The sequence below is a fragment of the Crocodylus siamensis genome, chromosome 4, assembly GCF_052110815.1.
Source record: "Crocodylus siamensis isolate JL-2025a chromosome 4, ASM5211081v1, whole genome shotgun sequence".
Classification (NCBI taxonomy): Eukaryota; Metazoa; Chordata; order Crocodylia; family Crocodylidae; genus Crocodylus; species Crocodylus siamensis.
In genome coordinates this window covers 235,067,430-235,082,867 of record NC_143398.1, presented here as the reverse complement: position 1 = coordinate 235,082,867, position 15,438 = coordinate 235,067,430, and the positions used below count along the sequence as shown (strand labels likewise).

The 15,438-nt window shown below is 44.9% G+C and overlaps 1 protein-coding gene across 4 annotated transcripts in view; it reads left to right on the top strand.

The window, feature by feature from the left end:
• The first annotated feature begins 2,015 nt into the window (after nt 1-2,015).
• The window catches only part of CCDC93 (CCC complex scaffolding subunit CCDC93), an 87,230-nt gene continuing 73,807 nt past the window's right edge, over nt 2,016-15,438 (top strand). For 2 of the 4 annotated variants that reach the window (XM_090045904.1, XM_090045903.1), the window contains exons 1-5: nt 2,016-2,172; nt 3,245-3,358; nt 6,696-6,790; nt 10,585-10,696; nt 13,314-13,412. In XM_090045904.1, coding sequence (XP_089902030.1) covers nt 2,140-2,172; nt 3,245-3,358; nt 6,696-6,790; nt 10,585-10,696; nt 13,314-13,412 — 453 coding nt within the window. In that variant the 5' untranslated portion in view covers nt 2,016-2,139. Of the gene's footprint in view, nt 2,173-2,243; nt 2,470-3,244; nt 3,359-6,695; nt 6,791-10,584; nt 10,697-13,313; nt 13,413-15,438 lie in introns of those variants that run through there. The other 2 variants (XM_090045901.1, XM_090045902.1) reach the window with 2 other exon arrangements.

Genomic DNA, 15,438 nt, shown 5'->3' with positions numbered 1-15,438 from the left:
GTGAATGTTGGCAGGGGCCCAGATTGAAATATCAGCCAGCCTTCAAAAGTTGCCCTCTGGACCCTGGTTTGGAAACACAGGCTCAAGTCCTGCTTTAAGTGCTTGCTAGCTGGTGGCATAAGGCCTGTGGGGGTTTCTTCCTTTCTCTGTAGTGGCGGGCATGACCCTCTACCAGGGGTCTCTTGGATGGTATGCAGCCTGCAGGCTGCGTAGCTGGGGGGTCCTGTGGCCTCCAGACACCCAGAAGCTGGACTTGGCTACACATCAACTTTATGGAAATGGGAGACTCCTTCCTAGCTTGCTCCTGCAGCTATACAGCTGCAGGGAAGGAAAACTCAGGGGCATCCAAACCCCAAGCATCCAGGCTTGGGCCTGCACGTAGGATGCCCACCAAAGGTATCTGAAGCCCCAGGCAGGGGTGAAGCATGCTTGCCAGTAGCAGGGCCACTTATGGCTTTTGAATGACTCACAGATTTGGATTTGATTTGGCTGATTTGACTTGGGACATGAAAATTTTTCCTTAAAAATCTCTTGAGCGTATATTGACAACAGTTCATCAAAGCAGCACGCTGGCTGCTGCAGCTCCCTTGCTTTCCCTGTGGCAGGTTGGGGTGTCTGTCAGGGATGACAGGTGCCATAGGTAGAGTTTTGATTATGGATTTTACAGGAGGGGTTGGACAGGGCTGATCCTGCCTCAGGCAGGGTGTCATCAGACATGATGACTTCTGGGGTCCCTTCCAGCCCCGCTCCTCTTGGATTCTCCATAATGCTAAGTGGCCATGTCCAGTAGCAGCTTTAGGGGAGGGCAAACCGGGTGACTGCTCGGAGCCCCGCACTTTAGGGGCCTCCAAAATGTTGCAACAACTGGGGGGGGTAAAGTTATTAAAAATGTTCTTCTTTCTTCAACTTACAAGTTCCACGCATTGGCGACACATAGGGGGTGCATGCAGATGCATGTGCACCCCCTGAGATTGGTCGTGCACCCTCCGGAGGCGCCAGCCACGAAACTGGAAGTGCTGGCTGAATAGGAATAAATATGTCAAAATTAAGACACATACCTGTCTGAGTGATGAAGCCGTGCACATCAGTGACAAAACCCTTCGTCAGGAAAAACATTTTTCCCTAACTATTTAAGTTGGTCTAATAAGAGATATTGGATTCACCCAAAGAACCTTGTCTCCCTGTGTCCTGAGACCAAAACAACTACAACCTCCACCCCCACTGATATTTATAAACATTTCCATAAATAATATCACAAGGCACCTTATGGCTTCAGTCCAACACACCAGACAATCTGCTATAAGTGACACTCTCTAACACGTAAACGTGCATCCAGTTTTGCGGCTGGTGGTTCTGTGTTGCGGGATACCACCCCCACCGATCAGCCGCTGGGGGACCTGCCCCCCGTAGCGTACTACTTGGTGTGTCCATAAAGTCGACACGTAGCTGAGTCCAGCTTCTGGGTGTCTGGGGGCTGCAGGACCCCCAGTTACGCAGCCTGCATACCCTGCGCGAGACCCCTGGCAGAGGGCCGTGCCCCGCCCCCCCCAGAGGAAGAAAGAAACCCCCAGGCCTCATGCCACCAGCCAGCAAGCACTTAAAAAGCAGGACTTGTGCCTGCATTTGCAAACCAAGCAATTGGCCATGGGGGACCCTCCCCATCAGCAACTGGGGGAAGGAGAGGCGGGGGCTCTGGGGGGCTTGGTCATCCAAATGAGGCCTCCAAGGGGCCCCCAATAGCCCCAAGGCCACCACGTCGCCCTGAAGTTGTCCCAGAAGCAGGTCGACCTCAGGGACGAGGGCCAATGCGTCCTAGAAAGGGAGTCGAAGTTAAACCGCGTTAAAGCTGGGTAAAGGAGGCAGAGGAGGCGCTGGCACGTCTGTCAAGCACAGCGGCTTTCGCCCCCGAGCACGAACGCGGGGCAAACCGCGCAGGCGGCCCGGGGAGGAGGAGGAGAGGCGGGATGGCGCAGGGTGGGCGGGGCCAGCTCCCAAGCAGTCACATGAGGCTCCCGTCCGCTTCCAGCCCCGCCCCCCCCGCCAGCGAGTGGCACGGCCCGAGCGCGCGGGCAGGCGGCGAGCGGGGCGAACCATTGCGCGAGGGCGGGGGCCGGGCCCGCGGACGTGACAGCGGGCGGCATGGGCGGCCCCAAGGGGCAGGAGCCCCCCGAGGTAGGCCGCGTTGCCGCCCGGCGCTTGGCCGGCGGCCGGGCCCGGGCTGCGCTGCGCGGTTGTGCAACTTCCTCCCCGCAGCCCCTCTCCTTCCCCTGAACCGGCTGCAGGGTCTGCGCCGGCCTGGCGCCAGCTGCCGTCTGCCCCCGGGGGCTCACAGCCCCCGCGGAGGGGATGCCCCAGCCCCGGGGACAGGCCTGCCTGGGTGCCCCTGGAGGAAGGCAGCACCTGGCTGCGTGCTTTTATCGGTGGAGAAAAGACGCAAGGGAGCCGCGCGAGGGCTGCCCGTTCTCAGGGGTTTGCTTCCATTCCAGTCAAACCGCTGGCGAGGTCTGGGGCGGGGGGGGGGTCTCCTGCCCTTGCAAAAGCCTGCGGCGAGGGCTGTAAGCGGCTTCCTAATCGAAGAGGGGGGAAAGGAGGACGAGTTTGGGTCGTTAAGTCTCGGGGACTTCTCCCCTCGGATTTTCCACCTGGAAAATTGGAGGCACGGTGCTCGTGATGCCGGCGGGCGACACGGGTTCGTGCCAGCGCGGTCTGGTGGCAATGCACACAGTCGCTGCGTGGGGATCAGCGTGAGCCTTCACCGTCACCTGGCTTTTTGCATCGGGTCAAAATTGTTACTTTTCTACACGCCGTATACAAATTTGTGTTCCCGTCTTCATGCAGAACTGATGGCGAATATTACATTTGGGGTGTAGACGTAGCAGAAGCCTGAAAAATCAAGTGTCAAATGCCTCTTCTGTGACCATAAGTATTGGGGGTGGATTTAATTTAAAAGCAGGTGAGAGAGAGAACAAATACAAGAGCAATTGCTTTCATCAGAGATCCCTTATTTTGTGTTACAGGCCTCTAGCAATGCTAAGTGCTTGCCTAGTATTTTGTTTTTAGTGCATGTAATTGCTGTAATAGGTGAAAGGAAGTCCTCAAGAGCCCAAAGGAAGGCGATGGGCATGTTAGCTTCCCTTTTTAATGTAGGAAGTCTCTGGACTGTTAATGTTGGAAGGTAAGAGGAATAGGAGGGATGATGAAATATCCTTAAACTAGAGTTGATTTTATGTTCTTTATTTGTTAGGTTGAAACCCGAGAAGATGAGGAACAAAACATCAAGTTGACTGAAATTTTGGAGCTGCTGGTAGCAGCTGGATATTTCAGGGCAAGAATCAAAGGGCTGTCCCCTTTTGACAAGGTGAGACTGTAGTTCAACATTATTATTTAGACACAATTTCCTGTAAATACTAGATGCTGTTCTCAAGTTTGGGTTAATTGTTTCAGGCTAGAAAAAAAGACTTGCAGTGTATGAAATTATTTTATGATGTGTATGGTACCCAACATATTTGTGGTTAGAGGAACGGTAAACAAAACCAAGCCCGGTCCTGCAAACAGTTGTGTGTGTGCGTAGCTCCATTAAACAGTTGTGTGTGTGCGTAGCTCCATTGATCTCACTGGAGTTGTTTGTGTGCATACATGTGCATTTAGCTACACTTATGCCTCCTGCCTGTATAATTTGAATGACCCAAAAACTAAGGACATTGAACTTGTTAATGTAAAACTGTGAGTTTTACTGGGGGGGAGGGAAGCATTGGCACCATGGATATAAAAAGAACCATTCATGCAGAAAATAAGCCGTATTGAGAGGGAACTGAAAAGAAGCTTTCTTAAGGAAAATATTCAGCTGCTAAGTTTTTATTAAAAAAAGGGAAAAGGAAGTTATTGTTGGCTTGTCAGTAGAAACATTTTGGGAAAGGAGGTAATACTTTGGAAAGGTTGCTAGAGGGGCCTCTGTCCTCAACGACATGTGAGGCTTTGCTAAGTTTATTCTTAAAGAGGTTTGTCTGGTTTAACCACTGAGAATATGACAAATCCTCAACCCCTGTCTTAAAGCGCATATCTTACAGCTATTCCAGAGCCTGTGAACGGGCTCGTCCCTTCTGCAGTGTGCTTGTCCATCTTGTAAGCTGCTGACCCTGGTATAGCCTAAGGTCAGCAGGCTGGAGCCGGCCCATGAAAAGATTTGATCCAGCCTATGCTGGGATGGCAGTGGCAATCAGTGGTGGGGGAAGCAGCGTCCAGGTCACTGGTGGTGCCCTGTGCTCTAACTGAACTGTGTTAATGTGGTCTGCTGTTATTTAGAGGTTGCCAGCCTCTACTCTATACTATAAACCTTTGGCTTCCTCAGGCCACTGACAGTTGCGTTACAATTTCATAATCAGTTGTGGTTTGTACAGTTAGCCAAAAATGTAGAGTGTTGAAGGACTTGATCCTGTAACTGGATCAGTGGAATTGGCTGCTTTAGGGACATGCTCCTTGTAGATAAAAATTGCGGGAATGGCATATTTATATTCTGGTTCTGTAAAGGAGCTGCTCGCATGCACAAGTGCTTCCAGTGAAACTCTAAGATGTTTTGCTATATAGAGCATCTTATAGATTTGTTGTCAGCGCTTTTAACACACACATTAAATCACCTCACTCTCTCCCTCCCTGTCTCTTTCTTCTGTTGCAGTAGATAATCTGTCTACCAGAAATGCTAATAAGAAAGTGCTAATATCAGAAGGCACTAATAAATAAGGAATATTTCATAGCCAGTCTGAGTTAGTATTTAGCTAGATGGCCGTGTGGTGCGTTCTAGATGTATGGAAACCTGGATTCTGCCTAGGTCCTGCCATGTGGAGTACGGGCAGACTTTCATTTGAAGCATTCCAGATACTGCTCCAATTTGCAGTGCTTCAGCTCTGTGCAAACATGCAGTGATTCTCCCAGTCCTATGCTTCAGTGTGGTCATCAGAGCACATAGCAGGGGCTGGAGAGGAGGAATCCCTGCATGCTTCCTGGCTTCTGGTCTCTGGAGCTTCCCAAGGAAGACCGATTGTAATGTGTGTGTGGGGAGCAGAGCACTCTGGGATTCTGGAGGAGTGAGCAAGCTGCTATTAGGCTCCACTGACTGGTGCAGATGTTTGAGTATGTGTTTCAAAGAAGTACCTCCTTTTTTCAAGGATTGTTTTTGAAGTGCTTTATCAGACACAGATGTTTGTACCCTCACTGTTTGTAGTTCACAGGCACTTGGAGCACTTCAAACGGAACATCTATCCGTGGTCCGACTCTCTACGTGTTCTTGGTTAAATAACTTCATCTCTTTGGCCTCCGTTCCTCTTGGCTGTTGCGCGTATTTAGGTTTCTGTCTTGCAAATTGATCTCTAGTTCACTTTGAATACCGGAGTAGTGCTTTTGATGTCAATGAAACTACTTCCCAGGCTGAAGGAATTGCACTTATTTAGTCTGAAGAAGAGAAGACTGAGGGGGGGTGGGATTTGATAGCAGCCTTTAACTACCTGAATGGGGGGTTCAAAGAGGATGGAGCTGGACTATTCTTAGTGGTGGCAGATAAAACAAGGTGCAATGGTCTCAAGTTGCAGCAAAGGAAGTTTTGATTGGATAGTAGGAAAAACTCTTTCACTAGGAGGGTGGTGAAGCACTGGAATGAGCTATCTAGAGAGCTGGTGGAATCTCCATCCTTGGAAGTTTTTAAGGCCTGGCCCTGGTTGGGATGATCTAGTTGGGGATGGTGCTGCTTTGAGCAGGGGGTTGGACTAGATGACCCCCTCAGGTCCCTTCCCACCCTCATTTTCTGTGATTCTGTGAATGCCTAAAGATGAGCAAGTGCATAAAGAGTTGTGGGACCAGGATTGAACACCTGTTTAGATCAGGCACCTTTCTTTTAGGTGTTTGTAATGTCTAGCACAGCAATTTTTATTTTTTTTCAACCAGGGTGTCCTGGCACCCCGGGGGTGCCTTGATATCCTTCCAGGGGTGTCATGTAATGATAGTACCGTTAGCTGTGCAAACGTGATTCACAAGATAAAACAAGACATTTAACAATGTTAAAAACAATTTGAAATCCTTTCTGACCTGTTGTGGACGTTGAGTTCTTTGCAACAGAAGAATTGCTCTATTATTTTTCTGTTGTCAAAACAGAAAAAATGTGAAAACTAAGAGCCGGCCCTTTCTGAGGAGTGCCTTGAGTCTAAAAAGGTTGAAAACCACTTGTGTAGCATTTTGGCCTTCAGGTGCTATTTTAATATGAGTAATAAAAAGCATAGTAGTGACAAAACTCTTATTAGATAGATGAAGGCACATTTGCATGCAGTTACTGCTTGTTCAGTTTTTACAGGTCACTGTCTTCTAAAATAACCTCTTGATGTTATTTTTCTGTAATCTTTGTCTATCATGAAGTGTTCTTGGCTTGTTTGATTTTGGTTTTCATTTTTTTTTTGCTTACTTGCATGTTGAAGAACTTTCTCATAAGTAGGGAATCAAGAGGCTAATCTATAACACAACAGAGGTGGTCCTGCTTTCACTTCCCTCTCTTTATAAACAAATTGTAATGGGGCACTAGATGGAATATGAATCTTACTGTATTAAGATAGAAAATATGAAGAAATGTTCATTTTGTGGAAACCCTTTGATTCTGTTTGTTTTCCCTTTCCTCCTCTTCAAACATAACAAGAACATGTTTCTGTTCCTTGCAGGTGGTTGGGGGCATGACGTGGTGCATTACTACTTGCAGCTTTGACATTGATGTTGATCTGTTGTTTCAGGAAAACTCTACAATTGGCCAAAAAATGTAAGTTGGGAAAGCGGAAAGTGTTGTTTAGCTATTCAGAGTCTTCAAACATAAGATCTAAAAGCAGCATTGTGTTTATAAGCACAAAACCTGTACAATTCTTAATTAAGAAATCCTTCTCTCTAAAACAGTGATTCTCAACCAAGGTGCCAGGGCCGTGAGATCATTTTGAAGGTGCCACAGCGTGCCATGCTATACTAGCACTTTCTGACTCTTGTAGTTTTTTTGCATTCTTTGCAATAGAATAATTGCTCTATTATTTTTCTGTCGTCAAAAAATGAGTTAAAGCCAAGATCTGGCATTTTTTCTAAGGCTGTCTTTTGTCTAATGAGGGGTTCTGAGTCTAGAAAGGTTGAGGACCACTGTTCTGAAGGTTGTTTCACAATTGCTTCCCCTCTCTGGGGTCTTCAACTTAGAATTGTAAGCATCAGCTACTAAAATGTAAATCATGGTAATATGCTCTGAGAGTCAGAAGTTACATACCCTGAGCTGTGGAGGCAGAGTAGCTAGAGAGCGTTCATGGCAGTAGAGGTAGCTAGCTCGAAGAGGTGGTTCAAAGTTGCCTGAATACACTTGTTTGCCCAGGCAGGCCCCACATTGTGGAACATTGCAAAAGTGGAGCTGCTCTGAGATTCCTGTTTGAAATCTCTATTTATTTTGTGAAACTTGCGCAGTGTTTGCACACCTAAAAGTGTAAATATAACGTGCCCTAGGAAGGGGAGTGCAGCATTTGCATAGTAATGTGTAGGGATTGATACGCAATGCTTGGTAAGGATAGACCTTGATCAAAGTGCGCGAGAAGTGATTGGACAGAGGAACAAAGATAGTCAATTTTCAGCAACTTTCCCTTTTAGAATATGTATTTGTCTGTCCCTTTTGATTTTAAGTGATTGGTTAGAATCAAGAGAGTGGGTTTTTTCCTGCGCTGAGAGAGGTTCCCTCCCCCTGCCAAGGAAGCTTATAATATGTACTAAATGCTGGTAAATGTGCAAAATAAACTAAAAATACAGATGAAAATAGTTTTTTTTCTTCTAATTCTTTGGTAATAAAAACGTGTTACTCTCCACTATAATAGATTTTAAAATAAATTTTCTTTGATAAATTTTATTTTAAGACTCAGTGGTTTTTAAATTGAAACACCTGCTTTTTTTAATTGAAAAAAAGAATTTGAATTTAAACAAATTTGAAAATTTTCTTAGAATGTAGGTATCCAAACATAAAAAATCATAAAGCAAAACTGATAGACTCTTTTCACAGCTCTGCTTGGTTAAAATGCTGAAAGTGTGCCAAGTGCAAATAATATAGAAAAATAAATTTGATGTTTTAATGTTAAATCTGTACATTTGATACATTAATGTTAAACAGTCTATAGTCTTAGCAACACAAGAAAGAACTTTTTACAAGTAGGTTATGGTGAGTGCAAGTATGGTGTGTTTTAAAAAAAGAATAACAAAACTTGATAGTGTCTCAGCATTTCCATGACTTTCTCAGGATGATGGTGAAAGGGGTAAATTAACATTTGTTTTCTTGAGACTGTCCGGTTCCCATTTGTCCATATTTTACTTGACGGTGTTTTAATATTAGAATTTGGGTCAGCTATTTTAAACATTCTTAAAATAAGTATGGAAGCATAAATTACCATGTTTTCTTGTCAGTTTGTAGGAAGAGAAAATTTAAACCAGTTGCATTTGCTCTTGGTTGTGCAAAGTGATAACACTCAACTGTGGCATGCATAATGTGCTTCCGTTTTGACAGAATGGAAATGTGCATCTCATGAGTTATCAGATAAAGTATAAAGATCTCACTTAACTTTTTCTCCTTTCATCAACTGTGACACTCACAAGATTTGTTCTCAGTTTCTTACCATTGTTTTTCTCTCACACCCAACTTCTCTCCTATGCCTGGAGAAGCATGTTTGTGCCCGAAAGCTTGCAAAGAACAGTTTTCCCAACTACTTTGTTGGTCTTATAAAAGATATCACATTTACCCAAAGAACCTTGTCTATCCAACCCCCCATGCTTTTGAGCAAGGGTTGGCTTCTACAGCCCATAGAGTTGTTGGATACAGCAAGCGGAGCAGGGGCTTTGATGGCAGGAGACTTTGCCCACAGCTCAGTGGGCTGTGCTGCAGTGTGATCAGACAATTTGTCCATGCTGTGCTGCCTCTGGGCATGAGAGAGGTGGCAGCAGGGAGAAGCAGTGGTGGTAGTGGTTGGGTCCTAGTGCTGACCTGCCTTTGACCTGAGTGGGGTCATCCTGGTTCACCCTCAGAAAATGTTGCCAGCTCCCACTTTTGAGCACAGTCCCTTTAAAATAGCAGAAACCCTTCTGGGTTGTCACTATAGTCTCCAAAATCAGTATCTGAACACTTTTTTTCTTTTTTCCTCTTGGGAAAGTCATATTACTGACTTAAGTTGTTCTCCCCAAAAGTCACCTTCCATTTGGGGAAGTGTAGTTAAGGAAGGATGCTTGATTCTAAAAAATCTGTAACAAAACTTCTGTTTAAATTCCAGAAGCAGGCTTGAATCCCAGTAGGAGAGTGCTTCTGTTAGCTTAGCGGTTATTTTAACAGCATTTCTATAAGCTGCAGGGTGATAAAGTTGTCCAGCAGAATTTTAGTCTAGTTGATTGAACTAGGAGCATCGTAAGCAACAGGTTTGCTTGCTGTTTCACTTTCAGGATGTTCTAGCTACTTCAGCATTTCTGCAGGAGAGGGTGCTTAAGTAATTTTAGGGAGATGTTTTTAAAGTTCCATTAAGGGAATCTTTGGCTCCAGACTTAACATAATGAAGCTTAAATTTTCTACAAGCAAATATCATCTTTCTTTGGTTATAAGCATATACAAGGAGCAGCTTCCAAAGGGGTGTAGAGCTGCTACTCTGGAGTGCCTCGCTGCTGTTATACTGTAACTGGTACTCGTGCATTAGCAGTAGCAAAATTACTCAAACTTAACCTTGTTTTATGCAAGGTCAAAACTGGGGCAATTAAGCCTCATTCACACCTAACAGTTACAGCATAACAGCTCCTGAATTGTAGCTTCCCCTCCCCTTTAGAAGCTTCTCCAAGTCTATGCTTGTTCATAATCTTCCTCATTATCACTGTTCATCTATATATGTGCTCTGCAGTGGTTGGGGAAGAGGGTCTTACTTGGAGTGGCTCCAAGAGCCACTCTAATTAAAACGCTAGCAGCATCGTGTGTGTTCAGCTTTCCGCACTTCAAAATAGCAGCGGGAGTGCTTGAACTAAGGCTTTTTTGAGAAGCTTTAAAGTGCTACCCCCTGCCATTTTGAAGCATGGGGACACTGAATAGGCACGATGTGGAAGCTGCTGGTGTGCGTTAATTAACACGCTCCAGCAGAGTCTGCTCCGATGTATGCTAATTAGCACACGTTGGACCAGACATCTGACGTGTATAGCACCCTTTATGTTTATAGTTACCATTGTAACCCTTAGTAGTAAAGATCCATGCACATTGTATGCACACAGCCATGTATAAGACATATATCTGCATGATCAGGTAATCTTTCTAAGCAGACTTAAAATGTCTTACATTTGATGCGCAGTAATGTGAATGAAGGAACGAGCAAGGAGTTCATGTTTTATGTTGACATGACTTCACAGCTGTTCTTGATTGACTTTTTTGTATCTTGCAGCTAATATAAACCACTAGGGGGCACTTTAAAACTGTTAAATAAATTGAAAATAAAATGCTCCAGAAACTTAAGAAATTATATTTTACATGTTCTTTTCTCTTCTTTCCCCCATTTCTTTTGTTTTGTTTTTAATTTTACATAGTGCTTTAACTGAGAAAATTGTATCTGTCTTACCAAAAATGAAGTGCCCACATCGTCTGGAACCACATCAGATCCAGGGCCTGGATTTCATTCACATATTCCCTGTTGTACAGGTAGTAATTTTGTTGTGGATTATTATTTTTAATCGAAATAAAAAGCTGAAAGCTTGATTAATATTGTTAATATATACGCTTCTGCTTGGCTTCTACAGGGTTGTTTTCCTTTGCAATGAAATATCGGGAAAAAGTGGGTTAAAAACATACTTTTTAAAAAAGGAATGAAAATATTTTTTTAAAGACCAGGAAGGAAAGATGTAAATGAGGGGAAGTTGTGACTGTGCTGGAAAGAAATGCTTCAAAGGGATGGACAGAATTAAAATTAGAAAATGGCTTTAATGTTGGTGGTGTCCCCATTGTTGGATACTGCGGCAAGCTTCCTTTTGGTTAAATGTTTCTCTTTAAAGGAAGAATTTAGCTACCAGGGTCTGAGTCCATATAGTAGTAAGTGGAAAGACTACCTTTGAATTCAGTAGATATTGCACCTGGCCCTAACTGTTGATGATGCTGTTTGCGTAATTATTTGATACTTTTACACCTTCCATACTTATTTGTTGTTAATTTAATGGTGATGATTTGCTTTTGTTTGGCCTCAAATTTCAATTTTGCTGAAAAAAGTCTTCTTTCTAATACCAGCCACTTTAAATAGTGCTGATTGATTGTGTATTAATATGATTTCCCCTCTCGCTCCTTATATATGAACGTGTATTTACATGTGTATACAGTGAAACACAATAAAACAGTCTTAAAGCAAGCAGAACAACAAATCTGTGTCCCAATCCTCACCCCCCTCCAAAAAATGCTGAGACCTTCCTTCTGAAAACAGTCAGCTGGGATAAAACCTTTTTAAAGAAATACATTTGCAATGGAACATTAACCAGGCTTAAGCATTGAAACGTCAAGTCCAGATTTCCTAGAGATGACAGTGTATCTTACTATTCTTTTGTTGTCAGCAGGTGGTATTCCTGACCTACATTTGGTCAAGAAAGCTTTGAAGTATTTTTTGAAAGTTCATGTCTCATTGTCGAGGTTGTTCACAGCCCATGTTTCTGTAAGGGCTGCCAGTTGCTCAAGACACCAGTAAACTTCTTACAGGGATGTTGTACCTTTTCCTTTCACATGAGGTTCTAGCTTAGCTGCTTTTATTTGGTCACCAGTTGACTGCTTTCCTATGAACTTGCATGAGAACTGTAGTTTCTATGTGGCCTGCCACCTGGATTAGACGGAAGATCACATCACTTGGATGCTATGCATAGTATAGTTACTCCATTATCCACCTCCAGATAATATGGAAAGCCAACGTTAAACTAATGTAGAGGCTGTTTCTCTCTCGGAACCGTGGTGTTCCAGCTCTGATGGACAGGAACGCTGCAGACCTTGATGGTAAGATCTTGGTTGTGGCATTCCCTGCCAGTTAGATTAACACTGACTGCGTGTACATGAGCCACTGACTATGAGGTAGCACATGACTACTGTAGCGTCGCATAGCAAGAAGTGTGATGTGACTACTGTGTGGAAGTCACGAGCTACTGCACAGTCAGCCTCACAAAAAAGCCGTTCTTCTGCACAACTGCCCAGTAACACCCAGGTACTGCACAGTCATTTATACGAGTACTAAATGACTGCAGTTTGCTTTTTCTACTGGGGAAAAGTGTTTTGTTTTGTTTTTTTTTTCTGATGCATGTCATGCCTATTCATGACATTTGTTGGAAGTATGGTGCAGACGAAATTAATAGACAAGGGTGAAGTTGTAGGTTCTGTGGCTGTAGCACTGGTTTAGCATTGTTTCCAATGTTAAAAAATACTCTATTACATCAGCAGGCTATCTTTTCCAGCTGTGGGCTGGACTGACCCATCTCAGGTCAGCTTGTGCTTCTTCCCACGGCAGCTTGGGGAGAATGCCTGTAGTGTAAGCCCACCACTTCTGAAACCTCTACAGCTGTGGGCCTAATTCAATGGCTCCATGGACTGCAGGTTGCCAGCTGTTGCTTTATTATTATTGACTGTTGAACAAGTGCATTCCACATGACTGTATGTGCATTTCTTGGTAAAGTGGTAATTTCTTATCAAAGTGGTAAATGCAGCCCATGAGTAATTAAATCACAGCCTGTGGAGCTGGAAATTCTGAAGTGAGACAAGCAATGGTGGCCCTAACCCCTGCAGCTGTCAGGGCCCCTGTGTCAGTGAGGCCAGCACATGAGGGTTTACCATGTCTACAGAATTTCTAGGTTGAGATCCCTAATGGGGACACCTTTTGGAAGCAGCAGTGGGTTAAACCTATGGATGTGGGTTGTCCCTCTGCCAAACTTTAGGTCTAGATCCCCACTGGGGATACTTTTCAGCAGCAAGGCAAGTAGTGGTGGAGAGTGTCCATCAATGGGGGTTAATGCCGCTGGTGCTCATCCTGCTGCTGGAGGTGGTTTGTGCAGCCCATGAGAAGCCCTGTGGTCCAGATCCAGCTCAGTAGCATGAGATGGACAGTTTTGCCTTATTTCTGTGTTATTTCATAGACTAGGAAAGATGAAAAAGACAAAGTAGCTAATGCTGTTATTTGTTGTAATAAGAGAAGTCCCTGAGGTGTCGCACTTTCACACAAGCTTTCTTGTGTTTTGAAATATGATTCTTCCATATAAGCAATGACTTTTTTTCTGATGGCATCAATTTTTTTCTTTAGTGGCTGGTGAAACGTGCAATAGAAACTAGAGAAGAAATGGGAGACTATATCCGTTCCTATTCGGTATCACAGTTTCAGAAAATTCATAGCTTACCAGAGGTAAGATCCAAATCATTCTTTCTTTTTCTTTCTCTTACAATAAGTCAACATTCAGACATGTCGCAACCTCCTCAGCTGCTGTAGATCTGTAGAGCTGCACTGAAGTTGTACTATACTGATTTGCATCAGGAAAGGATCTGGTTTATGGTATTACACCATCATTGGGTTGATCATTGGGTTGGTCTACAAAAGTACAAGTACAAAAGCAGCTACAGAAGCAAGTGAATCTAAGGCTGTAAAGGGCAGGGCCAGCTGTGTATGTCATGTACAAGATGAATCCTCACAGATGCCAAAATGTTTGGAAATATGATATTGTCCACCGTTGCTTGGAACCACTGCTGCTTCTCTGTTGCGAAAATGGTTGAGCAGAGTGTTATGTTTGCAGCACCCCTGGGCAAAGGATCCTGGGGAGTGAGGCTCCTTCAATGTGTTAGGGACAACTTTTAGTTTCAAAAGGTGGAGGAAGGTACTATGGGAGCAGCTATTTTAAGAGTTCGTTCTGACAAACAGAAAGTGAAAATCTAGATGTAGAAAGCAGGGGGGAAAATGATCATGAAATCATACCATTCACTATTTTTAAGGAAAAGAAAGGGAGAGATTGGGGTCATTAACCACATTGTATGGTTAGGTAAGACTGCTTGGGAAGATGATGCAAGGGAAAAAGAAGTACTAGAGAGCTGGCATTTACTGAAAAGGACTCTATTTAATGCATAATGGCAAACTACCCTGATGCAATGGAAGGATGAAGTATAGTAAGAGATCATTATGGCTTCATCTGAGAGTTCTTCAGTGACCTCTGAGATATCAAAAAAGGGGGTCAAAGGAAGGTATTACTATACTGGAAAAGTGAGCAAATAACATGTGATGGGTGAAATATCTGGTGCTGCCTTTGCTTCAGTCTTCACAAAACATTGCAACCACATTATTGAATTATTTTTAACAAGAAAATAGAAGTGAGGCCATAATAAAAGAAAAAAAGAGGTGGAAGAATATTTAGATGCGTTCAGGTTGGCAGGGCCTGATGAAATTCAGCCTATAATGGTTATCACTAGCCAAAATAATTAGGGCTTGGCCAATACCCAATTTATTAACCAGCCATATCGGCCGATGTCAGTCTGATAACTGATTTACAGGAATGCAGCTGGGCAGTGTGGAAAGCAGGTCTCTTCAGGTAGGTCTGTGGAGTAGAAGGGGCATGGGAAGGGTGCAAATTGAGGCCACCACGGTGAGGTAGGGAGTAGGGCAGGGGCTGGGGATACTGCCCAGCCAGGGCATGGAGTGGGACAGAGCTGCTGGTGGCTCATAGTTTCATAGTTTCTAGGGTCGGAAGGGACCTGAGTCCGACCCTAGGGATCATCTAGTCCAACCCCCTGCCATGGCAGGAAAGAATACTGGGGTCAAATGACTCCAGCAAGATGTTCATCTAACCTCCAGGCTCGTCCAGGGGATCAGTAGTTCAATGAATGAGTTTTAGTTCAAGCACCACAACTACCGTTTTTAAGCACAGGGATGGTGTTAACTGGAGCCCATCCAAGTGGGGTGAGGTTGGATCCTTGTTGTGGGCTTGGGACTCTCTGCCCTACTGCTCTTGCTCCGGGGGCCCTATGCCAGCCATGTGCCCCCTCCCCATTTAGCAGCGGGAGGCTCAACTTGCCCCTGTCGCTGCTGGGCAGGCAGGGGTGCATGGCTGGTGCAGAGCTCCCAGGGGAAAGGCAGCAAGCCCTGAGCCCACAGCGAGCAGCCTGCATCTGCCCTGCACACAAATCTGGGAGGGCACATGTTGCTCCATGTCTCCCCTGGTGGGTGCACATGGCAGCAGGGAGCTGCCCCCCCTTTACCCCCTGGACGAGCTACCCACGGCTCCGTCCTGCTCCCGGCCCCAGGTCCCATTCACCGGCTGGGCAGTACCCATAGCCCCCGCCTCACTCCCTCACCACCTTGATCTGCACCCCCCATGCCTCTTCCCTCCACCACATGCCTTCCCCTCCACAGACTTACTTGCAGGATGCTGCTCTCTGTGCTGCCC